General features: G+C 41.2%; 3 protein-coding genes across 5 annotated transcripts in view; 1 reads left to right on the top strand and 2 right to left on the bottom strand.

Annotated features, from left to right (window-relative positions):
- Sdha (succinate dehydrogenase complex flavoprotein subunit A) overlaps positions 1-12513 on the bottom strand; it is a 27615-nt gene extending 15102 nt beyond the window's left edge. Inside the window, exons 1-5 of the mRNA XM_006990030.4 lie at positions 12379-12513; positions 5648-5734; positions 3506-3667; positions 647-790; positions 150-314 (exon numbers count right to left, since the gene is read on the bottom strand). Of these exons, the coding sequence (XP_006990092.1) occupies positions 150-314; positions 647-790; positions 3506-3667; positions 5648-5734; positions 12379-12441 (621 nt within the window). The 5' untranslated portion in view covers positions 12442-12513. The remainder of the gene's footprint in view (positions 1-149; positions 315-646; positions 791-3505; positions 3668-5647; positions 5735-12378) is intronic.
- On the top strand, positions 12449-22013 carry Ccdc127 (coiled-coil domain containing 127). Of its 3 annotated transcripts, none has more exons than XM_042261325.2 (3): positions 12449-12575; positions 15493-15623; positions 18707-22013. In XM_042261325.2, exons 2-3 carry the CDS (start codon positions 15503-15505, stop codon positions 19366-19368), a joined length of 783 nt encoding a protein of 260 aa, XP_042117259.1. In that variant the 5' UTR covers positions 12449-12575; positions 15493-15502; the 3' UTR covers positions 19369-22013. The 3 variants fall into 3 exon arrangements, with proteins under 3 accessions (XP_042117259.1, XP_006990093.1, XP_076407766.1); XM_006990031.4 differs by having other exon boundaries at positions 12504-12613; XM_076551651.1 differs by lacking the exon at positions 12449-12575 and adding an exon at positions 13419-13559.
- Positions 20178-26154, bottom strand: Lrrc14b (leucine rich repeat containing 14B). The gene is made up of 2 exons (XM_006990032.4): positions 25186-26154; positions 20178-23765 (listed from the first exon to the last, which is right to left on the bottom strand). Exons 1-2 carry the CDS (start codon positions 26070-26072, stop codon positions 23120-23122), a joined length of 1533 nt encoding a protein of 510 aa, XP_006990094.1. The 5' UTR covers positions 26073-26154; the 3' UTR covers positions 20178-23119.

Below are 26154 nucleotides of genomic sequence, written 5' to 3'. Positions count from 1 at the left end.
TGTCACAGCAATCAAAGCAGAACCTTGTTTATTGTCTTGGTTTTTGTTTTTGTTTTAAGTGATTGCCTCCTGTCCTATAAAATTCTCACTGTCAATCCTAACCCTAACTACCTATGTGTTCCATTCCTTTACCCCCAAGTCAGCCTCACCCTTCCATACAAGGTGTGCAAGAGTGAGTGGCCTGTTCGATCAGCCACACAGCAGCACCGATGAGCCTGCCCGCCTTTCCCAAACTTGAGGCTCTGTCCACCAAATGCACGCTGATAAATCTTTCCATCTTCAGTTCTGCTAAATGGCATGCCATAATTCTCTAGCTGTGAAACACAAAACAAGCAAAGATATGTTACCTTAAACAGGTCAAAATATTCATGATTAATTTGCACCAAACCAGAAATCTAAAACTTCCATACTAGCATATTCTATGAAAACACTAACCAATCAGGGGAAAAAAAAATCTTGTTAAATGAACTGAATAGTTACAGGAAAAACTTCCTTATTACCAGTGATGGGACCCTAGAGCTCAATTGTGCTAAGCATGAACTCTCCAACAGCCATATTCCCAGGCCCTTCTTTTATTTTTACATTGGTTCTTTTTTACTACAAGCAGAATACACGCACAATGACCCAAGAGTTTCCGTTCAGTTACCTCGACCACAGAGGCAGGGGCTTGCTCTGTCATGTAATGGATGGCATCCTGATCCCCCAGCCAGTCAGATCCTTTCACGGTGTCATAGAAATGCCACCTCCAGTTGTCCTCTTCCATGTTCCCCAGAGCAGCATTGATGCCTCCCTGGAAATACCATGCGAATTGTTTACATGCTTTAACTGTGAGCCTGCAACTGCCTCTGCAGCTCATCTCCTCACTGAGATCTGATTCAGAGAAAGTCAACTTCTTATGTGGTGACTCTTCATGAGGTTTAAGGAATAATAAGACAGGCCCCAAGTCATGAAACTTCTTTTGACTACATGGACTAGACAGGTGGCTTAATTTGTATCTGTGATGAGGATGTTGCTTGATCTCAATGCCTGTAAAGACTGGAAAAGGTCCTTATACCTTATCTATTGCTTATCTAACTGACAGATACAGGTACTCAACAAGTCTGTCTAGAAATTTTATGATAAAATGCTCTCAATGGCACTTGTATGTGAATTAAAATACTCCCTATCAAGTAATGTGCTTCTCGATCAGTTAAGATAATCCAGAACTCTAATTTCTTTAGCTGTTATGTGAGTATCACTCTATCTTACCCCTTAGAATCACAAAATATGGTAGCACTGGGACAAATCTCTTTCCTTCTTCTTTCACCTTATATTTCTTTTTTTGGAAACAGAGTTTCACTGTGTAACCCTTACTAGCTTGGAATTTTCTTTGTAGACCAGGCTGGCCTTGAACTCAGAGCTCTGCCTGCCTGTTTCTGCCTCCTTTGGTGCTGAGATTAAAGGCATGTGCCACTACACCCAGCTTCCAATTTATATTTCAATTCATCCTTTTTAGATAATCTTCTTTTTACAAGGGAAGGCACCCTAGTAATGACTTGATGGTTTCTCAATGGTTTATGTATTGGAGGGGCACACAATCTACAGTGTAATGGTATTAAAAGATGATGGAACCTTTGAGTATATGTTAGGCTTTGGGAAATTTGTACCCTTGAGAGGAATTAAAGTAGTTTTTACTGAACTTTAGATAGTTCCTATACGTGTTCCTGCAAAAAAAAAAAAAGGTAAGACTAACCCCTCCCATTTTTTGGTTTCTTGTCTGGTCACATGACTTCTTCCTCTCGTAAGAACTCATCATAATGCAATCTACCATGTTATGTTGTAGGCAAGGAGGCCCTCACTAAAGACCAAATGCATAGGGCTACCCAATTTTTGGACTTAAAAAATTCTTTTTTTTGTTTAATATGGTACCAAATATTGGACACTGTTTTATAGGAAGGGGAAATAAATACACATATCTTACTTCCTTCTCTTCTTCCCAATTGTTGTTCATTAAGTTTTGAGCCAGCTGACTTAAGCTGAATTCCTTCCCTTCTCACTACTGCTGTGCCTTGGTATTCCCAGTTATGGTATTTTTCAGTTTGGAGGAGTCACAGGAAGAACTAAAAACTTTGTGGTAACTGAATAAAGGTTACAGTTACATTCTTTTCTTTTTTATCCAACACCTCCAGTTGTAAAGCCAAGATGATCCTGATAACAAACTTTAAGTTACATATTTGTAGCAATATATAACAACTACTTTGAAAAACAAAGTATAACCAATAGTAGTCATCACTTTACTGATACCTGAAAACCAAGGCCATGATACTCACATAACAGCTAAACAAATGCTGGTCCTCTGAGAACTCTCAAATCTTTTGAAATCTCCAGAACTCTACCCCTAGCTAATTCTCCTTAATAACCAGTAGCCAAACTTCTCCTTTCTCCTATTCTGTTACTACTACACTACCTTAACACGACACTACAACTTCTGTTCAGGTCTCCTGTTCCTTCTGGATCATGATTTCTCTCAATGTGTTTTAATTCTTGAGCTTACAAACCACCTATCAACTCAGTGCACAGAACATGCACTAGAGGCTGTGTTAGCAACAACAGAGATGAAGGTGGCTTTGTCTGTAAGCCATCTAACTTAGCTGTTGGCTTAGAAAAAAACCACTCCAGATACTAGGAAAGACAGTCAAACATGAATTTGCTAACCATATAAAGATTAGTGTTACTTAGTGATCCTAGAATAAAAATTACTGTAATTTTTCTCAACTTGAAAGTATCAAAGGCCAATATTTTTCTATTCCTCATATCCATACCATCAAAGCTCAATGTAATACACATTTAGCAAGGTACTATAGTGTGGATTCTGAAGGTCCCCCAAAAGGCTCATGTGGTAAAGGAGTGATGGTGCTTGGCAGATGGGAGAACTTTTAGGAGGCAGGGCCTAATGAAAAGAATTTAAGCCACTGGGCATGCCCATGAAGGGGATATAGCACCCTGCCTTCTCCTCACTTCTTACTTCCTGGCTGCCTTGAGATGAGGCAAGCAGCATCTTCTGCCACATGCCCCTTCAGTGATATAATGTGCTGCCACAGACCCAAACAGCACAGCCAAATGATCATGGCTGAAATCTCTGAAACTATAAATCAAAATAAGTCTCTCTTCCTTTTAAGCTTATATCTCAGGTATTTGTCTCAGTAATAAAAAAAAAAAAAAAAAAAAAAAAAAAAAAGCTGACTAAGCTTAAGATCTGGCCTGTGCAAACATATTTGATACCAGGAAGAACTGTGGAGCAAACAGAAGTCAGGAGAGCTAGAAAAGACCCACATGTGAGAATAACAATGAGGTGCCAACCTAGAATGGTCCCGAGGAAGAGATTACAAGCAGTAAAGTGAGAATGAATGATAGATTAGATGACAACAACTGTGGCTGGAGCTTGATGAGAAGGCAAGAATTCACCTTATAGGAGGAGTGGTGCTGTGCAAGATCTGTAGGCATTGAAAGAGGGCTTTTTTCTTACCTGTGCTGCAACAGTATGTGATCGGGTAGGAAAGAGCTTTGTAAGGCAGGCAGTATTAAACCCCGCCTCAGAAAGGCCAAATGCAGCTCGCAAGCCTGCCCCTCCAGCGCCTACCACCACAGCATCAAATTCATGATCCACAACTGGGTATTGAGTAGAAATCTGAAAAGGAAATTCAGCTATTCATTACATATTCAACTTCATAAAATATTAAGACTATAATTACAAAATAATCAAAGGAAAAAACAGCTGCTATACACAGAGAGCCTCAATCCTGTTCTGGGATGAGTATGTATTCTTGGTGTTGAAGTGTGTTAGGAACAATGGACCAAGGCCTGTTCCCACCACCCTAACAAAATTATTATTATTATTTTTTTTTTTGAGACATTGTACTGGGTGGTTTTGTCTGTCAACCTGACACAAGCTAGAGTGATCAGAAGAAAGAGCCTCAGCTGAGGAAATGCCTTGAGATCCAGCTGTAAGTAAGGCATTTTCTCAATTAGTGATTAATGGGGGAGGGTAAGTGGTGCCATCTCTGGGCTGGTGATCCTGGGTTCTATAAAAAGGTGGCCAGAGCAAGCCAGGGGAAGCAAGTCAGTAAGCAGCTCCCTTCCATAGCCTCTACATCAGCTCCTGCTTCCAGGATCCTGTTCTGTTTTTTTGTTTGTTTTGTTTTTCGAGACAGGGTTTCTCCGTGTAGCTTTGGAACCTGTCCTGGAACTTACTCTGTAACCCAGGCTGGCCTCGAACTCACAGAGATCCACCTGCCTCTGCCTCCCAAGTGCTGGGATTAAAGACGTGCACCACCACCGCCTGGCAAAAGTGACAAAGGAGCTACCACAATCTTTTTTTTTTTTTTTTTTTTGAGGGGGGGAGGTTTCGAGACAGGGTTTCTCTGTGTGGCTTTGCGCCTTTCCTGGAACTCGCTTTGTAGACCAGGCTGGCCTCAAACTCACAGCCTGTCCTGTTTTGAGTTCCTGTCCTGACTTCCTTCAGTGATGAACAGCAATCCTGAGTGTAAGCCTAATAAACCCTTTCCTCCCCAACTTGCTCTTTGATCATGATGTTTCGTCGCAGCAAAGAAACCCTAACTAAGACAGACATCTTGCTCAGGCTGGCTCAAAATTCACCATCTTCCTGCCTCTGCTCCCCAACGCCTAGCTTTAAAAACAAAACAAACAAACAAACAAACAAACAAACAAACAAACCCAGAGAGATTTTGAGAGCACTTAAATTATTAAGATTCCCATCTTTCTATTCTGCTACCAAAGCAAGGAAGTATAAAAGCAGAAGAAAACATCAATACAATGAGCTCTAATTATACCTTTTTCCTCAATGTTTTTACTCCTGTTCACAACCATATCCATTTATCTATAGGAAACTAACCATGCACAGATAATGTTTCTCCACCTGTGATGTACAAGTCTTTTTCGAAAACAATGTTGTTTCTGTTTAAATCAACACATTTCAGTTTTCCTGGGGGCAGACCACAACTATATTTCAGGCCTATATTTAGGGGCAGGTTCTGTGTGGGTAGATTTATCACTGAAAAATTGTCAAGAACATTCTGTAACTCCTGCTAGCTCATATGATAAGAACTTGTAAACAATGTTCAGGTTTTTTAAGACAGAAAGCAGAACAGGCTAAATACAAATGAACTTCAACTCCAGTTAGCTATACAGTCTTATTTTGTGCAGGCATTCCACTGTCCATCACAGCATATACAGTTTGTTTGTATTTTCTTATATTGTTACTTTACCTGCATTTAGAGTTTAGTTTAGATAAAGATTTGCCAGCAAAAATGTCAGTATCTATCTATGTAAGTATTTTTGCAAGTATTGCACTACACACATTTGCTCATGCAATCAATACCCAAGAAAACCTTTTTTAAAATATGTGCAATATTCAAATATATTTAAATGATTATAGATTATTATCATTCAAAGCAAAGAAAAGTTGTTTACAACCTGGACATAATGGCACATCTTTAATCCTAACAGAGTCAGGTAGATCTCTGTGAATTCAAGGCCAGCTTGCTCTACATAGTGAGTTCCAGGACAGCCAGAGCTACATAGTAAGACCCTGTCTTGAAAAAACAAAAACGAAAGAGAAAAGTTGTTTACAATTGAGCAATGAACTTACCGCATCTGAAACTTTGGCAGATGCCTTCTTACTCTCACCAACAGTGAAGTGAAAGCTACAGGTCTGTGTTTGGAATGTTGCTGGCCGCTGCAGAGATATAAATGGTGTTAGGGTCTTGAAGGAATACAAACAGAGGGGAATGAATTAAAATTTTCTATCTAAATTGCTAAACTTCCTATGTACCCAGTTGCTCTCATTCTTCTAAAAGTTTACCTGGAATCCTGAAAGACAGACCTAGGGGGCAAGGACTTGGGTCTCGTCCCCTCTACTCTGACTTGGCATTCTAGGAAAAGCCTTTTCCAAAATAGCCTGTTTTTTAACAGATGCTACTACTGACACTTGCTTTGCACCATATTAATCTATGTAATTCAACGAAGAATGGCAAAGAAACCTGTGTTGCTATATTTTGCAAATAGTGAAGTATTTTTACTGGTTCCATCTTAACCCTTTACATACTGACTCTCTGAATGTCCTTCAAGAATTTTGGCTCTAAACAAATGAACTAGATGGTGTACTGGGAGACTTATACTCTAGAACAGACTACTGCTTATTGAAACAAGGTAAGTTTTAAGCTTAAGAATGAATCAATTATTTCTTTACCCTATATACCAAGACTTTAGCCACACCCCCTCTCATGGGTCAGGCCTGTTCTCCCTGACTGGCTGTCCCTGGCCTTCTCTGAAAACCTCTATTAACTCCCCAATATTAAGATATACATATACTCAGAAAACATAGAGACTTGGACATATCCTAAGGAACAGTTCTAGGTGGTTACGTACACTTAGCAATTAAAAAGGGGAGCTCACAAATGATCTTAAGAATTCCATGTTTTTGAAGAGACATTATTATGTGATATGAAAAAAATCTGTAAGACAAGTAAGGGTGGAGCAGAAAAAAATCTGGCAACATAAAATGAGTAACTTCTTTGTAAGTTGGAGGGCCTCAAGTCATAGTAGGTCCTAACATTTACACTTATTTACTTAGTTTTTGATACAAGGTCTTACTGTGTAGCCTGGCTGGCCTTGAACTCAGAGATCCACCTGCTTCTGTCTCAAGAGTGCTGATATTAAAGGAATGCACTACTAGGGAAGACACATTTTTTTTAACCTTTTTTTTAAAAAATTATTTCATAGTTGGTTAAGAGGTGGGGTGTGTGTGTGTGTGTGTGTGTGTATACACAAAAACCAGAGGAAGATGCTGTGCCTTTCTTGATCACTCTCTACTTTCTGTCTACCATGGGTTCTAGGGATCAAACTTTAGGTCATCAGACTTGTGCAGCAAGCACCTTTATCCAAAGAACCATCTTGCTGGGTTTCCACCTTATTTTTTGAGACAGTCTCAATTAACTTGAAGCTCACAAATTTCAGCTAGGCTGGCCAGCCAGTGAACTCCCAAGATACACTTGTCTCCATGTCCCAGAACGGGAGTTACAAACACAACTGGCTATGTCTGGTTTTTATGTGGATAATGAAGATTAGAACTCAGGTCCTCTTGCTTTCACAGCAAGTGTTCTTATTCACTGAGACGTTTTCTAATTTGGAAACATGAACATGAATGAGGAAATTTACCTACACTGTAACAAAAAGTCCACTTATACCTTGTCCAGTAGGACAGATGTTCTCATGAAGGAAGTTGGGGAAGCAATTATCCCCAAGAAGCAAAGTACCTCAATAAGCTAAGTGCCTAATCAGTTGAAGATTACATATCATCTTCTGAACAACCCTTGCAATTATAAAATCACCCAATGAAGACCTAGCAATGGCTGGTACTAGGAGGGGACGTAAAAAGTGAATTGAAGTCTCTCTTATCATTCAGAAAACCTAGAAATGGAGGTAAATACCAGTGCAAAATGACACAATTTAGAAATTGTTTCCATTACTAAACAGAAGTTTATTCCTTTTTATTTATAAACCTTCCCCCCCCCCCCCAAGCAGGGTTTCTCTGTGTAGTTCTGATGCCTGTCCTAGATCTCACCCTATAGACCAGGCTGGCTTTGAACTCACAGAGATCTGCGTGGATCTGCCTCCTGAGTGCTGGGATTAAAGGTGTGTGCTACCAGCTTAAGTCTTTTTAAATCTCAATGATTAAAAAAATAATAATAATAACCATGTGAGATTATTTTCATTAAGAATTTTAGCTTTTAAGGTCAGTCAGATGACTCAGTGGGGCAAAGATGCTTCTTGTTGAGTCTGAGGACCTAAGCTTGATTCCCCAGGATCCACACTGTAGGAGAGAAGCCATACCTCCAAGTTGTCTGCTGACTTCTATACACTGTGTGTGAACGCACACAAATAAATGTAGTAAGATTTTAAACTTTAATTATTTTTTAAGTAGAGATGCTTAAAATACAGTTCGTAGGGATAGGTATCCCTGACTTAGATGATTACAGTTCAAACTTTCAGAGGTTGTCCCACAAAATTTGCTGTGGGCTGCAGGAATATCATAAGAACTCAGCTGGTTATGGCAAAGTCACTACCTGGAGGAATCAGGGAATTCCTCCAGAGGAAGCCAAATCCCAAGGAGTTTTTGGTGTTACTTGGCTTGTTATATATCAGCTGTATTCTGTTATGAAAATCATGTGTGCCTTCATAGATTTCCCAATTGACTTTTCCCTAAGAAAGGCTAACAGTGTGGACTGATCACTCTCTGGACATACACATTCCAGGTATTTGGAGAACAGCCTCAGGAAAGGCTTTCTCTGGAATCAGATATCTCCCTTGGCTACTTTCAAGGACTAGCAGTAGTAACAGTCCACATGCAAGTCTCCTGATTTAAGATAAATTCCACAAGGAGACACCACCTAGGTCAGGTGGACATTAAGTAATAGCTTTACACAATTCAGCTCGGACCCTCCTTTCTTACAGCCTTACCAACTTTATAGACCTCTAACTCCTTACCTAACCACTTCTAGGAATATTTAGATAACCTTCTTCACTGACAGCTATGCTCAGCCAGAACTCCCAGTTCAAGACTCCCTGTAACTATCATTATTGGTAGCATCCGGCCAGGTCCATCACCGGATGGAGGAAAGTACCTTATCAGAGATACCTCTGTACTCTCTAAGAACAGACTTAAGCATCCAGGCTACCTGTTTGAGAAGGCCTGGTGGATGTGCCAATTCAGCCTTACTTCCTCCTTTCCCAAACCTTACCTCCAGATCTCCCTTTAACTATCACCAGAGGCATCTAGCTGTACACAGGTTGCCTAGCGACTAAGCACACTTTCCCCCACCCTGCAGAAAAATGGCAGATAGCTTGGACAGATAGGAGCTACAGGAAAAAAGAAGACAGTTTTATTTTCTCCCATTGACCTAGCAACTTATAGATTCTTAACACTTTCTACCAACCACGTTTAAGATTATAGTTGAGCACATAAGAGCCCTCTTCTTAGATATTACCTGAATTTAGCCTTTAGTTAATTCATTTCCCCATTGGTCACTTCCCTTTGGGGTTGCAAGTGATAATTAATGGTTATTGCCTCCCTGTGTGATTATTATCACCCCTCCATTTGACCCTGGAAGCCTGGCTTTGCACTGCTAAGGGAATACTGCTTGTAAGTGTATATATACCAGGACTTCCAGGGCACGAGGGCAGAGAAGAGAGAAGAGAATGGAAGAACTAGATGGGTAAGAACTTGAGAGGAACAAACTGAGATGGGGAAGAAGTAGATTGAAGGGCTACAGGAGAGTACTAGAGGAACGAGATGGAAGATGAGGAAGAGCCAGATGAGAGAGAAGGAGATAGGAGAGGAAATGATATGGGAAGGAACAAGATGGATGAGAACCTAGAAGGGGCAGAACTAGATGAAGGAATTAAGATAGAACTTAGAGGGGATTGCAGACAAGTGTAGAGAGAAATCAGGCTAAAGATGACCTAAATATGAGAGCAGAATATAAGCTTATAACTGTCACAGAATAATAAAGTATATGGACTAAGGAGTTTTGTGTACATAGATTCATTTCTTTTCATCAAAGATTAATTATCAGCTGGTTGTAGATTCTTCCCGGACCCTGGGAGGGGACTATCGAGGGGCTGGACCCCCATAGTCCCCGATAAAAATTCTCACAAACAACACAGAAAAACTGAAGGCCAGTGGGAACTATGAACCTATATTGTGCACTTACTCTACTACCTAAAGATCTTTGAGGAAAATTCCTGAGAAACTCCAAATTGAGATTAAAATTCTGGTCATGAATAAATACTAAGTCACAAGTCTACTAATGAGCCAGGAATAACAAACAAAATACAGAACTGAATGTCACTGGTTTTATGATGATCCTGAGAAGCCAAACAAAATGGTGTGATTATAGAGGCCTAACTAACTCATGTAATTCTACATATATCATTAAAACATTTAAAACAATTCATTTAAAGAAAAGATTTATTCTACCATAATGTTTCATATATTTTTCCTAAGAATTTAAAAAACTTTACAGAAGGGAGCTGTTCTTGTTTTTACTTTGCCTATGAGATGAACAATTTCAAATGTTTGTGAGTCATATTAGCCAACCAAAGGCAAAACAAATTTGATGAGCTGACAACTTGAAAGCATTTGTCAATACAGAATAGCTAATAGCTATTATCATTAATAGACAGAACAAAACAATTCTTTCTTCAGCATTTCTCAGTTGGTGGTCACAAATTTCTTTTTCTGCTAACCTGATTCTGTTCTTTTGAAAACTCAAATTCTTCATGAAAAAAAAAAAAAAAACTTTAAATGCCAACAAATATTCAGTTTGAGGGCAGAATTTCTATAGGAACAGCCATCCTCATGAAGACTCTTTTAAAACCATATTCTGAGAGGCCTCACTTGCGGGTCAATTCTGTTTTTTCTATCTTATTATCCTGTTTCCTAGTACTTAACCACAGAACAGTTAGGGAGAGCTATGGCAAAGAAGGTAAAATGCTCGCAGCTAACATGATTCAATTAGAGTTTGGGGGACAAAAAAAAAGGCTTCCAATCAAGCCCCTATGAAAGGAAAGAGTTATGCAGCTTGATCTCACATGCTTAGTTTTATTCTCATTTTCAACTATAATTCTACTCTAGTCTGAATAAAAGTCATAGCCTAGGGTGAGGACATACTGATGTAGGAGAAACTTGTAGTGGTAGAATTGATGTTATAAAGGATTTATTAATAGACTATTAATAGACTTGCTTAAGAGACATTAAGACACAAAACAGTATTTAGCTAAGGAAGTACTGCCTTCAAAATACCCCAAAGATATGAGTATACTAGCCAGTCCTGTTACAGATAAGTAAAATTAAGGATTCTAGAATATATTTCTTCACCAGGATTGACCAACCACTAGGCTCCATTCCCATAACAAAGTAGACAACCCAACTTACAACCATTAGGCCCATTTCTCTATCAGAGAACATTCCTCTAATAGGCAATTCTAGGAGGCAGTCGAGGGTGACAACCATCTTTAAGTAAGAAAAGCCTAAATCTACTGGCTAGACAAGATGGCAATAGGCAACAACTATTTGGAAAAGAACAATACAGTGTACTTAAAAATAATTCAGGCAATGTGGGTTATCTTTGCTGTGTAAATCTCCCACCTGCATAAGTGGCCAGACTTACTAAGTCTCCTGTCTCTGTCTAAATTGGTCAAAGTGGAAACTGGATCTGGGACCTGAAAGGGATTTAAGGATGTCAACATAGGTGGAATGCATAAACCTAAGGTGTATACAAGTTAGTAAAATCTTCTGTTCTTGACTGGCTCCTTTTTGGGCATTAGCCAGAGCTAGACTCAGACTATCATTAAAAAGCTTTCTCCATATTTTTTTTCCTGAGTGTGTGGACTGAATCCTGGGGGTGGAGTGTATTCACATATTTCTGCTACAATTCTGTTATAATTACAGGTTATTAATCTGCTATTTCCTGTAAAAGGCTTCAGTGATCAGTACTTAAAACCCTCCTTGTAGTGTTTTAAGAACCCAAAGGATAAAGGTGGAGGTGGGAGTCTATGGCAGTAAATACAAATCACAGATATTATCAATATTTGAAAATGCCTTCTGGTCTTGCAAGGATAACTGCCAACTAACCCTTAAACATTTAAATGAACCTAATGTTTAATATCTATTTCAGAAAGGAGACAATTGCAGCCATAATTATAGGCATAATGCAAGTCGATACTGTTCAATGTCTTGAGGCTTTTATTTCGTAATTAAACTATTAAGTAGGTAGGTGGGCCGGTTCATTTAGTTTGCTTTAATAAAACCCTAGAAATCTGACACATACTATGTCATCGTTAAAGAGTACACTGAGACACAATCTGACGATCTGGGGAACCCAACTCCGTCCTTTGCAACTCAGGAGCACTCTGTGTCCCTATTCCACTCCAATGCAAAACAGTAGTCGCAAGACCGGATATACACAGTGCAGAAGTGTCACCCGATATTTAAAAACAGTGGCTAAGGCCACTACACAAAACATAAAAGCTCATCACTTTCAACGTCTTAGTGTCAACATCCAGGCTACCAACTGCTAATGGCAGACCTGAGGGACACAGGCCGTTCCCGCCCGTTGACCTTGGAGAACTCGGCTGGGCCAAGACAGGGAAGGCCGTACTCCACTCCCGCGACCGTGGGGTCGTGACCTTCGCCGGAAAGCTGTCGCTCTGGCCCACTGCACCTTCCCAGTCCCAGCCCAGCTGGGGTGGGATGGCGGGATTAGGAGCACGCTCGGCTCTGCGCACCCTGGTGCCCGCCATCCCGTGGCACTGACTCACCGCCCCAGCTAGCGCCAAGCGCCGCCCGCGAAGAAGCCGCGAAACTGCTCCAACGCCGGCCATGTCTCCGCAGTCCTGCACGCCTCGGCGACAGACTGCGCTTGCGCACCACGCCACGCCGGCGTCGGGCTTGGAAAATTCTGCGCCTGCGCACCACGCCTGCGCTCTGCAAACGCGGTGGTGGCTGTACCTCTGAGGTAAGGTGTCCTCTTCGCTGATGGGCTCTGCTCCAGCGGTAAGTGGGTACTAATGTCTTTAAAGTGCTTCTCGGGTGGTTCTTTGAGTTTGCCAAAACAGAGAGAGTCGGAGGATGCGGACAGTTTGAAGTGGGATCCTAGGGGCAGCGACCTCAGCCCGGTAAGAGCCCATTTTGTTGGGCTCTGGGTCTCCTGGACTGGGCCGGAGCTACCGCCCTGGACTTTTGGAGTGGGTAGAGATGATCCCTTGGTGACTGGACCAGGGGCAGCGGCAGTAGGCAGCGCAGAAGACAGGATACTGGACCAGTAACAATATCCAAAGCTTTCTTCTTCGTTTCAGCTGCTGGGAAGTTCAGGTCCCGGCCTGTTGTCATCCTGATAGCTGCTTAGATCAAGATACATTTTAAATCCCTGGTTGCTGGGTTCCTTTGCCCCGATGCAATAAGCCAAATCAAACCGAATTAATAAATCCAGATTTAATAAACAGGGCAATGCAAAGCAGAGCACTCCCGGGTGCCTCTCGGGGAGGCGGGAGACAGAACACGGGGGCACACTCCTGGCTCTATGGGCCAGGTCTTAAATAGCCTGTAGGCGTGGTCCAGGGCATCTCTGGGAAAGGAGCCGCCTATGGCCGGCTTTCTGAGGGGAGGGCTTTGAAATGGGAGAAGTGAGACCAGAACGTGGAATGGGGGTGCCTAGCTGGAAATCCCCAACATCTCAGCCTTTTAGGGTGTATATAGACGGCAGTAGGGCTTCCACCTAAACTGCCAGGACTAGCATCCCTTCATGTAAACTTGCTCTGATTTGTCAGATTCAGACAGTATTTCTATTTTTCTAGTGAAATAGCTGAAGTTTTTGGTGGAATTAAATGGCATAAAAAGTAAACCAATAGCCGGGCGGTGGTGGCGCACGCCTTTAATCCCAGCACTTGGGAGGCAGAGCCAGGCGGATCTCTGTGAGTTCGAGACCAGCCTGGACTACCAAGTGAGTTCCAAGAAAGGCGTAAAGCTACACAGAGAAACCCTGTCTCGAAAAACCAAAAAAAAAAAAAAAAAAAAAAAGTAAACCAATAATTTACAGTAAATCGCAATTGTTTCTTGAATTTTCACTTAATATTAGATTAAGTTCTTCCTCTTGGTGCACAATCTTTGTTAACATAATTTTGAATTATTTCATTAAGTTTACAATGAGTTGTTCCCATTTTATTTCTCCTTGTTTTTTTAACTAATAAATAAGGAAATAGGGAATATATTTGTGCACAACACTTTATATTTTGAATTATTTCCTTGAGCCTTGTAACCCGGATATGGCTGTTATTGGTGTAGAGGGAATAAATAAGACAGCTGACCTTTCAGGAGTTCTGCACTGGTAGGTTCAACCAATAACCAAACACATTTGGGAAAAATTGTGTCTGTTCTGAGTATGTACAGACATTTTTTTTAACAAGGGGGGAAATAAAGCATATCAACTGCTTAAGTGCCGTAATACCTTATTAAGTATTGATGATTTAGAGATAGTCCGAAGTATTGAGCAGATTATATTCAAATACACCATTTTATATGGGAGTCTTGGCTGTCTTCAAGTCTTGATGTCTGGTGGGGCTATGGCTATACTTACTAGGAAGTTTTTGAAATTTATGTGCTTTAAGTTAGTATATATCTTTCTAAATTAGGCATCTACCAAGCTTTTTAATTTTATGGTTTCTGTAAACCATTAAGTTCTGGGCCATATTTTATGGTCATATTTATTGCTCATCATACTTCATATCTTTACATGTTAAACAAGGTTTGTTAAAACATTAAATTTTTTTATTTTATCGTATTGAATTCCTTATTTCTTACATGCATCCTTGTTAACAATTTTGTGATTATTACATTTGTGAGGGTACATATAAGCAAGCTGAATGTTCTTATGACTTTACATTATGAAAACACCCATCTAGTATGGGTACTTTGTGATTTTATTCTTATTTATTTGAGACAGGGTCTCTTTGCTTCTTGAATGCTGGGGTTAAAGGCATGCATTACCATGCCTGGCTAGTATAGGCATTTTGTAAACTAGTAGAGTCATATTAATCTTGGTCTCCCACATAGCTTGGGAGTTATACCCTGAAGTGAAGTAAGGGATTTCTATAACCCTGATCATGACAAGCATGTAAGTAACTTTCCTTTGATTTTTGTCTGTAGAAAGCTGCTCATTCTTCAAAACTCAGCTCATATGAAGCAAATGTCTATTGTAGATTCACTTTTATTGAGTTGTCTATGTACAGCTGTGTTAGAGTTTTACAGAGACAATCAATAAGAGACATATACAGTAATGCTTTACTTAACAATGGAGACAGATTGAGAAATGTGTTGATAGGGGATTCCAACTATGTAAATGCCAGAGTGTACTTACCCAAGCTGAGCCTGCTATGATGACATTACTAGGCAATATAACATGGAACTACTATCATATGTGTGGTTCATGGTCAACCATAATTTTTTAGGGCTTATGATAGTATGTATAGAGTAAGTGAACATTTGATTTATTATAAGTAATCAGTACAAGCACTCAGATGCTTACCAGTCATACAGAAACACTTTTCAAGCACATCTAGAATTATGTTTAGCCAGTTAGCTAGGCATGCTGAGGTGCCTTCTCTCAGTCATATTGACATATAAGATTAATCATTACAACAACCATACATCTAAAAATGAAGGGAGAACTCATCACATTTTCCTTGTACTTTACTTGAGACATATCTCTCACACTACAGTGTGACTTCTTAAAATCACATAGAATGCAGAATTGTGTAGCACCTACAGCTGAAAAAAAATATTTTCTTGACTAAAAAGTTTATATAGATGATATAATCATAACAGCTGTACTCTGTTCCTTTTATATAATTAATATCTTTTTTTTTATTTTCTTCAAGGTATAGCTCCATGAATAACTTAAACGACCCCCCAAATTGGAACATCCGGCCCAATTCTAGGGCTGATGGGGGTGATGGAAGCAAGTGGAATTATGCCCTGTTGGTACCAATGCTGGGATTGGCAGCATTTCGTAAGTTACGATTTTTTTGACATCTCTGTTTCCTGATCCAAAATTATGCCAGGGGTAGGTTGCTGTAGGGGCTGGACACTCTAAAGATTGGCTTTAGGACTTGACCAATACAGTGTGCAGTTTTACCCTGTACAGCAACTCTGTGACAGTGTTAGTGTAGTTAGACTTTCTTGTCAGACTTTCTTTGGACTGCCAGCCCCCAAATAATGACAGAGACTTATTATTAATTATGAAAGCTTGGCCCTAGCTTAGGCTTGTTTCCAAATATCTCTTATAACTTAAATGGACCTGTTTCTGTTAATCTGTGTTTTGCCTTGTGGCTCTTTACTTCTCCTCCATTCTGTAGATCCAATGTGCTCCACATCTCACTGGTGAAATCCTTGCACCTAGATTTATACCTAGAGTTCTCTCTGCCTAGAATTCCTGTCTAACCTCTCCTTCCTAGCTATTGGCCATTCAGCTTTTTATTAAACCAATCACAATGACACATCTTCACACAGTGTGAACAAATATCCCGAAACAGGTTAGCTTTTCTGATCCTCACTTTACCTATTCCTAGAAGATAGCTTATCATGCCTCAGTACAAAAAGCATTTGGTGTGGGTTAAGTTTTAATAAACTAGCTTTCTGTCATTGCTTCACGGTTCTAAGGGGACTTCTTTGCCTTAGTTGCTCTCCTTGGGATGGACAGAAAAACTGACCTGAGAGAAAACCAGCTAGGATGTGTTTAGTATTTTAAAAGTCAGCTATTTGAATGAGTTTGCCCATGAAAACTACTTTGCAGGCTAGAAATCCTCATGTTTAAATTGACTGAACACCATTGAGACTCTTACCAGTCATAGACTACAGTATGTATGGGCATATGTGTTTGTGGAGGTAGTGAAAGAAAATTTGAGAAAACCCTGGCTCTTAACTATGTCCCCACCTAAGATCCCTGGTGTAGAAGAACTGGTTTACATTTCTTCATGTTTTGTGGTTCTGGTTGTCATCTAAGAATCTGAGAAACTGATGATTCAATAAATATAAAGCAAATACAGTGCCCTATGTATAGTGATCATTTTTATACAGTAGCTTCTTATGTGCCTGAATTTCTCAGTTCAGAAGTTTGGCATGGAGGAAGAGGAGGGATTTGGCTGGTGCCAGTCCAGATCCATTCCAGAGGGTGCTGTTTAAAGGCTTCTGCCTTTCATCCTCGTTCACTTAACTGTTCAACATAGAAGGCATCTATCACTGTGGTTCTGTGAGTGACTTGAAAGCCTTTAAATCACACTTATTATAAGTAGATTCTCATCCATTAATGGCATTAGTCACTTTGAGTGAGTGAGTTAGCTTTGAGAATGAGAGAGGCCCTTTCATTTTCCTTGTATTTTTCAGAATTGTTTGTAGCTTTAATACCAACTCATAACTCCCAAATTCTTGCTTTTCCTTTTTGGATGTTCAAGTTGATACTTTTTGTCCTGAGAAGGATTGAAGAATGTTTTTTTATGTTTCTGTATTAATTATCCTGGTTAAATAATGTATTCAGGGATAACTGGTTTTTTTTTGTTGTTGTTACTTTAAATCGGAGTCTCACTATGCTGGCCTTAAATTCACAATCCTCATGCCTCAGCTTAGGTGTGCGCCAGGACAGCCTAGACTAGAGGTAATTTTTAACTTTGTATTCTTATAAGGATTCTCTATGCTTGAGAAGATGTATTGCAACTTGCAGATGTTAACTAGCCTTCATCATGATCTGGAAGTAACAGCAGATGAATGAATGCTTTACTTGACTAACAACCACTGATGGATGAGAATCTACTTTTATTCTGATGATTTAAATTTCATGGCCAACCCTCCCTTCTTCTTTCTTCTTCCTTTCTTTTGTGGTTCTGATGATCAAACCCCAGGCTTTGTGTATGCTAGGCAAGAACACTACCATTGAATTTCATCCATAGCCTCAAATTTCATAATTTTTAATACAGTTCTTACCTTGAAGAGTACCTGTCACTCTTTGCCAGGCTTAGATCTCCTCATCTCTGTTTTGCCTTCTTAGTCCCTATTTCTCTGTTCATTCTCCCCTTCTTCCTTTGCCTCCTCCCTCCCCCACCTTCTCTTGAGTAGAAAAGAAACTGTCTTAGATCTAAAAAGTGAAGTGTCTGGTATACTGAACTTAATCACTTAGTACAACTCAGTTTAGTCAAAAGAGACAGTTTTGAGACCATTGTAGACCACATACAGTTGTAAAAAGTAACACAAAGAGATCAGCCTTTAATCATTTTCCCCTAGTGGTTACCTCATGCAGACTCATGTGGAACTCAGGATCTTATGGTTGGCACAGTCAAGATAACATCACATTATGAAGGAACACGTGTCGTTTCATAGCCACAGTTTTCTGTGAAACCTAGTAGCCACTTATCTAGGAACCAATTGATTTATAATATTATATAACTAGAAGTATGAAGTTATGTGACTGTCTTAAAGTCTTTGTCAGACAACACTAAAATATCTGATCTTCCTGGGCTTTGGTATGACTATTTTGCTTTGAAACCTGCACATTTTGGCAGGATGGCCTTGAGCCTGGAATCTTCCTCTCTCTCAGCCTCCCAAGTACCAGGATTACAAGTTCTTGCTACCAAGTCCAACCTAAGTTGAACTTTTCCACTTTATTTTTGTAAAGCATTATAGCAAACCCATCAGACTTAAACAGATGATAACTAGGTAAACACAAGTGTGACTTCCAAAAATATTTGAAGCCTACCAATATTTATTTTTTGAACATTGGCAATAAGTCATGAAGCACTGAGGCAGAGCACATAAATGATAGATTCAAAAACATACAAAACAGTGACAAATTTTTCCAACCATGGAAGTTAGACACCAGAACACAGACATTGAATGTGCTGCTTTATGTACCTAGCACTGGTCTGACTTTAGGATAAGAACTTTGCCTATTTTGTTATCTGCAAAATTTCAATGGCTTGGTACTTTTGAATTCTTAATCTCTTATTGAAATGCTATCATTACTGTTTATATATTTTCCCTAAGTAGTTATAGGATTTTAGTTATGTCTTTTCATGTGTCTTCCTCATCTCTTCCTTATGTCAGGTTGGATTTGGTCTAGGGAATCCCAAAAAGAAATAGAAAAAGCAAGAGAAGCATATCATCAGAGAACAACTGCTTTCCAACAGGATCTTGAAGCTAAATACCATGCTGTGATATCAGAACATCGGCGAGCTGTTGCTCAGCTGTCTTTGGAGCTGGAAAAGGAGCAAAATAGAACAACTAGTTTTCGAGAAGCCCTTATCTCTCAGGGGCGTAAGTTGGCAGAAGAAAGGAAGCTTCTTGAACAGGAACGAGCTCAGATAATGCAAGAAAAAAGCCAGCTGCAGCCTCTGAGAAGTGTGTATCTGAGGTGCCTGGAAGAAGAGGACAACTGGCAGAGGAGAGCCCAGCTTGTGCTGAAGGAGGTGGGAGAAGCTCTCGTGGAACGCCAAAATATCTACTGCAGCCTGATCCTTCCCCGTAGTACAAGGCTAGACCTGGAGAAGAACTTACTGGTGCGCTCGTCTGTTGATCCAGTGGCTGCTGACCTAGACATGGCAGCCGGCTTATCTGACATATTTAAGCATGATAAGCATTGTGGAGATGTCTGGAACACCAACAAGCGCCAAAATGGGAGACTCATGTGGGTGTATCTCAAATATTGGGAGCTACTTGTTGAACTTAAAAAGTTTAAGAAAGTAGAGAAAGTCATACTAGAAAAATAAGAGGGACTGGAGAAATGGCTCAGTGGATAAGAGCACTTACTGCTCTTCCAGGAGACCTGGGTTAATTCCAAGCACCCACATGGCAGCTCACAACTGTCTGTAACTCCAAGATCTGACACCCTCACACAGACATACATGCAGGTAAAACACCAATGCACATAAAATAAAAATAAATAAATGAAATGAAATAATAAGAACAAAATGAAATGTAAGGCCAGATGGGGTCATTCACCATAGCAGTTTGAATTCTGGGCTCTCTGATACGTAATTTTCCTTTGCCACCACATGTGACCCAGTGGAGCTACCTTTGTGAGAACTTGTCTTTCCACCCTTTGAGCAGTGCAGTAGGATCTTAGCAGACAAGTTTTTTCTCTAATGCTCTGCAGTTATTAGAGATTCAGTGTTTCTGAAGCATTTTTGAGCTGCTAATATTTAGCAGAACAAGTGCAACCTTTTATTTTAGTTCTAGGATAAAGAAAAAAATTTAAAACTCAAATATACTATTTTTACTCTAAGAAATGTTCCGTCAATTTTTTACCTCTCCTCCAATTACTGTTCTCCCTTCCCTGATTCCATCTTATTGGGTAATGATTCCATCCAGGTTATTGGGTAATGTAGTTATATTACCAAGATTTATCTTGTTTGGAACATTTTTTCACTCACAAAGGAAAAAAACACCAAATGTTACTTATGCCCAGTTGGTGCCACAGTGCATACTTAGAATTGAGCTGTTCTTATATTCAATAAGCATGTTTGTTAGCAATGATATGCAGTCAATAATATTTGTCATTTAAAAATAATAGTATCACTTTTTATTTGTGTGACTCTTTACTGTTCTTTTGAGACAGTGTTGCTGCATAGTCCAGGTAAGCCTCATATATGCAATCCTCCTGCCTCAGGTCCCCAAGTGCTGGGATTACAAATGTGTATCACTATTCTTGGATTGATAATTTCACATGTATTGTCTCAGTTTTTAACGTAATTTTAAAAGTATTTATAACTTACATACATCTTATATGAATTGATCCTTTGTACATAACTCATGTAATCCTTACTCTGGTTTTATGAGCTAAGTACTATTATTTATCTTGTAAATGGTAATTTCCCAAGATACCCAGGTTTTATGACTTGCCATGGTTTTCTAAACGTATACCTGTGGTTGCCCTCAGGGCTTGGATTTGTTACAGTAAGAAAGATAAAATCAGCAGAGAAAAGGCATATAGATGAAGTGTAGAGGGAACCAGGTGGAGCCCCCAAGGGTCACACTGTGGAATCACAGGGAACATTTTTTTAGTTTGGGGCAGCTGTGATATATGACAGGTTCCCAGGAAAGATCACTGGTGACTATCAAGATTTGATGGGGTGAGGACTATTCATGTAACCTTTCTATCTTATATATATCAGTTCCATTCCCACAGGACGGAAAAAGGGTAGATATCACTCATGCTCTACAAGCAGTTTAGGTGTGGTGAGCTACTCACTAGTTACCAGTGCTGGGAACTCCCAGCATCCAGGTTCCCAGACACAAGGCTGTTGTGTCTTGTGAGAGGATGCCTTACTTTCTGGAGGACAGGATCTGGAGCCATGATAGAGGGACAGTAATCTGCCTAGGTCATGGGTAGTATTTTGTGGAGTGGGTCTGAGCTGGGTGTTTGATTTCCAGAACTGGGAACCTATATGTGGTTATTTGTCAGTGGCCATGCAGGAAGTGAATAAAGTGGGTAGTTTGTGTTCAGATCCTATAGTCTACCCTGTGCATATCTTTCTGAATAGAAATATGACAAACATGCCAGGTGGTGGTGGCGGCGGCGGCGTACGCCTTTAATCCCAGCACCCGGGAGGCAGAGGCAGGTCAACGTCTGTGAGTTCAAAGCCAGCCTGGTCTACAGAGTGAGTTCTAGTATAGGCTCTAAAGCTACGCAGAGAAACCCTATTTCCAAAAACAACAGAAATATGACAGACTTGAAAGTACTTATACAGAAAATGTTTCAGTTATGGAATGATTGAGGAGCACTGGTGCTCATGTTTTATTCCACATTAAGTTCTCAAAATCATCTTGGCAGAATTGGCAGCAGGCTCCCTCAGCTAAAGCCAGATGATTGCAGCTTCAGTTAAAGCTCTTCTCAATGGATACTTACCATGCCTTTCTTCTGTATTACCAGCACTATCTCTGAGAAATTATTAGTTGTAGTACATCTAAAACAGTTTTCTCAGATTGTTTCCTAATGCATTAGATCCTTGAAGGAAGCCACATAGGATCTAGTATCTGTTACCACTGATCAGTCTTGTGATCTTGGACAGACCACTTCATGGCTTTCTCTAAGGTTTATCTTTTAAAATGAGGACACATTTTTCCATGAGAATCACATCAACTGTTTGTGACATGGCCACTTTCCTAAGTCTGCTTTCTGTTTTTTAAAACTGATATTGTTAGTGGCATATTTTTATTGCTGTTCAGGGGTCAAATGGACGTACCCAGGTATGGGAACTTACTTGGGGGAGGAGATAGCATGGCAGACCCTTTGCTGGCACATGGGTGGTTATGAAGCTAAGCTTTTACTTCTGTCACAAGAAAATAATTGTCATATTCTAAATTTTAAAATTCAGAATATTAATGAAATAAACTGTACATAAGTTAAGCCACACTACTATTTTATTAGCATTTAATTACACTAATACTTTTGCAAAGCAGATACTGGAAATGAAGTCCAAACAGGTCTTCCTCATGTGGTGATTTGTTCCTTAAAGGAGTTGCAAAGTGCCTCCGCCATTCTGAGGAGCAGTGATTTGAGGGCATTATAGGCATGTTGTCATCTATAAAGTTCGCGCTTGAAAACTGTATAATTGAGTCACAACAAATTTCATAAAAATAAGCCGGGCGGTGGTGGCACATGCCTTTAATCCCAGCACTTGGGAGGCAGAGGCAGGTAGATCTCTGAGTTTGAGGCCCGCCTGGGCTACAGAGTGAGTTCTAGGAAAGGTGCAAAGCTACACGGAGAAACCCTGTCTCGAAAAACCAAAAAAAAAAAAAAATTTCATAAAAATAATCCGTGTCTTAAGTAAGTTTATAATTTTGTTCATAGTTATCCTCTGACACTTGTGGCTGCATATACTGTTCAGGTTGGACACAGAGCAGAAAACAGGGTCAGAATATTCCAAGAAATACTGGGCATATTTCAGCAGCTAAATGTTCTCATTCACCAAAAGATGGTGCAACCCTGCCAAGATTGGAAACAAAGATAGCTACGGACAGAAAATTGATCTCCATCCCCATCCCCCACCTTTCTGTGTAGGCAGATGTCATATGGTAAACAGTACAGCAGATAGAACATAGCTAAGTTTCTGCTAGACTCAGAGGTTAGGTTCATTTATTTTCAGTGTCTTTCTCTGGTTATTTTTTATGGGCTGCTGCTTCTATACATTTTCTGTCATGAGTTTTCTCATTTCCACCCCCTCACTGCATCAGAGCCAAGTTGACCCTACTTCCACTACATCCTTCCCTGGTGTCCACATTCTCCTCCACCTTCTACCTTGGTGGTAGGTCCTTCACTCTAGGCGGTTTGGATCCTGCCATGCTGACACACACCCATTTATATATCTGGGCTCCTCTTAGAGCCTGTAGTTTTCACTAAGGAATTCTGTGGCAGTGATGTTGCTGGTGACAAATGGCGGAACCTGATCTGATCCAGGACTGACCTCAGGGTACCATGCTACTTGAAATGCACAGCCTCTTATACCATGGTTCTAGCACCTACTCCATTTGTTCTAGTGCTCTGGAAAAGTTTTCCAAAGCAGTTTTGAAAGCTTGCAGCAAAAAAGTACCAAGTTCATTGCTGGTTTCATGAATGTCTGGGTCAAAACTTCCAAAAAGAGGGGTGGAGGCCTGGATGTCCTCCCGGTTAGCTCGAAGCAGTACTGCTCGCAGGTCCTCTGCAATCATGTCATATTTCTGTTGGTCAAATTTGGACACTGACAGCTCATCCTGGGGGTAGGTAGCACCCTCAGGGTAGCAGTCCTTTGGCACTGGGAACTCAATGTGACGCAGCCTAGGGAGTTCACAGAGTGCAGCAAAAAGGCGCTGGAGAGCACTGGCTGACAGTGGGTTTCCAAGGAACTTGAACTCCTGGAGCTGGTTGCAAGGGCTGAGGCCCAGAATCATCATGCCAACGTGGTTGTCTGTGATGTTGCACTCCTCTAGGGTGAGTACTCTCAGTGTTTGGGCAGCCTGGCTCAGCAGCCTGAAGAAGGTAGAAGGGTACAGATGTACCAGGTTGTGTCCACTAAGGTCCAGCACCTCCAAGTGGGCAGTGTGCTTACAATCTGCTAAGAAGGATATGTCTTCATGATTAAGGGCACAGTTGGCTAGGTCCAGCACTCTTAGTGGGGTCTTCAAGGGACTGTGAGGTAGGCAAAAATATCACAAATGTTATGAGGGTCCCAGGTGAGCTGGAGTTTTAGTGGAGGTAGACAATCCATCCACTTTTCTATCTTATGGACCACAGACTGCAGCCTGCTAGGAACTCCAGCTGACACTTCATTTTACATGGCTTCTGAGTTAAGAATGACTGATATTGTTAAGCAATTGAAAAAAATCAAAATAATTTGTGACATGTGAAAGTCACATGTTTCTTCTGACAGTCTATGGCTGCTGGTCCTGCTGAACAGTCAATAATTGAACCTAAAATCGACAAACACCATCTTCCAAGTTGGGTAAGGAAGTTAGGCACATGATCTCAGAATAATCAGAATGTTGACTGGGGACAGCAAAAGACAGAATTAGCTTGAAAGATGGTACTGTCACTCTGATAATAGAACCAATACAATTTCAGGGCTGGGAAGGGAAGTCCAGCACCCTGAATTTGGGCTCCATATCCTGAATTCACTAGGCATCCTATATCAGCTGGGGGAGGTGTGTCTCTGGAACAACATCCCCACCCAGGATTCATGAGAATATGCATTTTCAGGCTATCTCATATATATTTTCTGGGACCCTGGACCTTTCTGGGAATATCCCCATCACTGCTCTTGTTAAGCAAGGCAGTATGTATTGGGGTCTTGTTCTCTGTCCCTACTACCCTGTTCTTGCTGCCTCCCCATGGCCTGCCCACACATGGTCCCACATGACAACCTACTACTAGGACAGTACTCTCCACATGAAGCCACCTTGACTTTATTACTACCTGGCAGCTGCCTTCCTGCCCTTCTTCATAGCAGTTGCTGAGGAGGAGATAGCCAGGATTTCAGATGAGACAACAGTTCACCTGATAACTCACACAACATTCTCACTATGCTGAGCTACAATTCCCATTTCTGACCTGGGAAAATGTTTTAAGGCACTAAATATTGGGTAATTTGTTATACAACAATAGTCAGTAGAAGATCTAGTTGTGCCTTCTGCATTGTTTACTTTCTAATTAATACCTTCCTTCCTCTTCTTCCCTCTTCCTCTGATGCTGGGAATTAAAAGTAGGATCCTGCTACTGCTTTATTACTAAACTACCCTATACGCTCAGCCCTTGTTTTTGTTTTTGTTTGTTGAGATAAGACCTCTCTTTGTAGTTGGCTTCAAACTTACAATGCTACTACTGCCTATGCCTCCTGAGTGGGATAACGGGCAAGCCCCCCATGCCTAGCTTTTGTTAATTGAAAGGAGTCTTCCAAGTTGGCTCAGTGCTCAGGTTCTTTCATCTTAACTCCTGAGGCTCTGGCCAACACATCCCCAGAGAACACTGTGTAAGCAGGTCCCATCTCTATCCTTATACCTCACTGACTCCAGCTCTACTCCACCCATCTTGTACCCAGTTATCTGAAACTTACCTAAGCAATGTTTGGATCTTCCCAGTCAGTGTAGAGAAAGCTACACTCAGCTCAGTGAGCTGGTTCATCCGGCTGAGCTCCCAGGCAATAGAGGTGAGGAGGGGATCCTCACCCTCTGGAGTTAGGGCATAGGTGGGGGGTGCATCGAAGGCCTTGGTGGGTAAGGTGAGTGAGGTCAGTTGAGGGAAGCCCACCTGGGCCAGTAGCTGCTGCACATGGCCAGCATGCAACCGTACATTGTGTACTACCTCCAACTTTCTTAGCTTGCTTGGCCCAGCTAGGCCAAGCACTTGTAGGAGCTGCCCAGGGCTCAGGCTATCTGCCCGGAGTGAAAGGCAGCAGACCCGCAGAGGGGCTGGGCCTGCTGGCTTCAGGGCCTGCACCACCATGTCAAAGTTACCTTCTGTGACAAAGAGGTCAGCAAAGACTTCAATGGGGTGCCTCGCTGTACAGGACTGTCCTTGGAGCTGGCAGCAGGTCCTGGCCAGCACCTTAGTACGGCCCCACCTTCCTAGTGCCCTCCCACAAGGACATTGCTGCACCTGTATATCCTGAATGCCTGTGAAATCAGCTACCCGAAGTCGGTCGCTCCCACTTTGCAGCACATGGTCAGCGAGGCCCTGCATACAGGCCTCCAGGCAGGCCTTGCAGGCACGATCACGCAGGTCTTCAGGGTGGTCAGTGTTTGGCCCCAGCAGCACAGCCAGCCGGAACTCCTCTAGGGGCCAGTGACTCAGCACAGCACGGGTTACTTCTGCCTGCTCTAGCAGGTAACTGGCCTTGAATAGGAGTGGGTAGAGGTTGTAGGCTATATGGTCCAGGCTCTCCTCAGTCAGCTTGGGGTGGGATACCAAGGCTTCAGCAGAAATAAAACGGAGCGACCTCATTGTGTCCCTGGTCAGGATGGTGCTGTCCCTGCTGTTCCTCCCAAAGCGTGTGGGTTTTGTGCCTATTTTTAGCTGCTGCTGC

The sequence above is a fragment of the Peromyscus maniculatus genome, chromosome 15 (genome assembly GCF_049852395.1).
Source record: "Peromyscus maniculatus bairdii isolate BWxNUB_F1_BW_parent chromosome 15, HU_Pman_BW_mat_3.1, whole genome shotgun sequence".
Lineage (NCBI taxonomy): Eukaryota > Metazoa > Chordata > Mammalia > Rodentia > Cricetidae > Peromyscus > Peromyscus maniculatus.
This window is presented reverse-complemented; position numbering and strand designations above follow the sequence as displayed.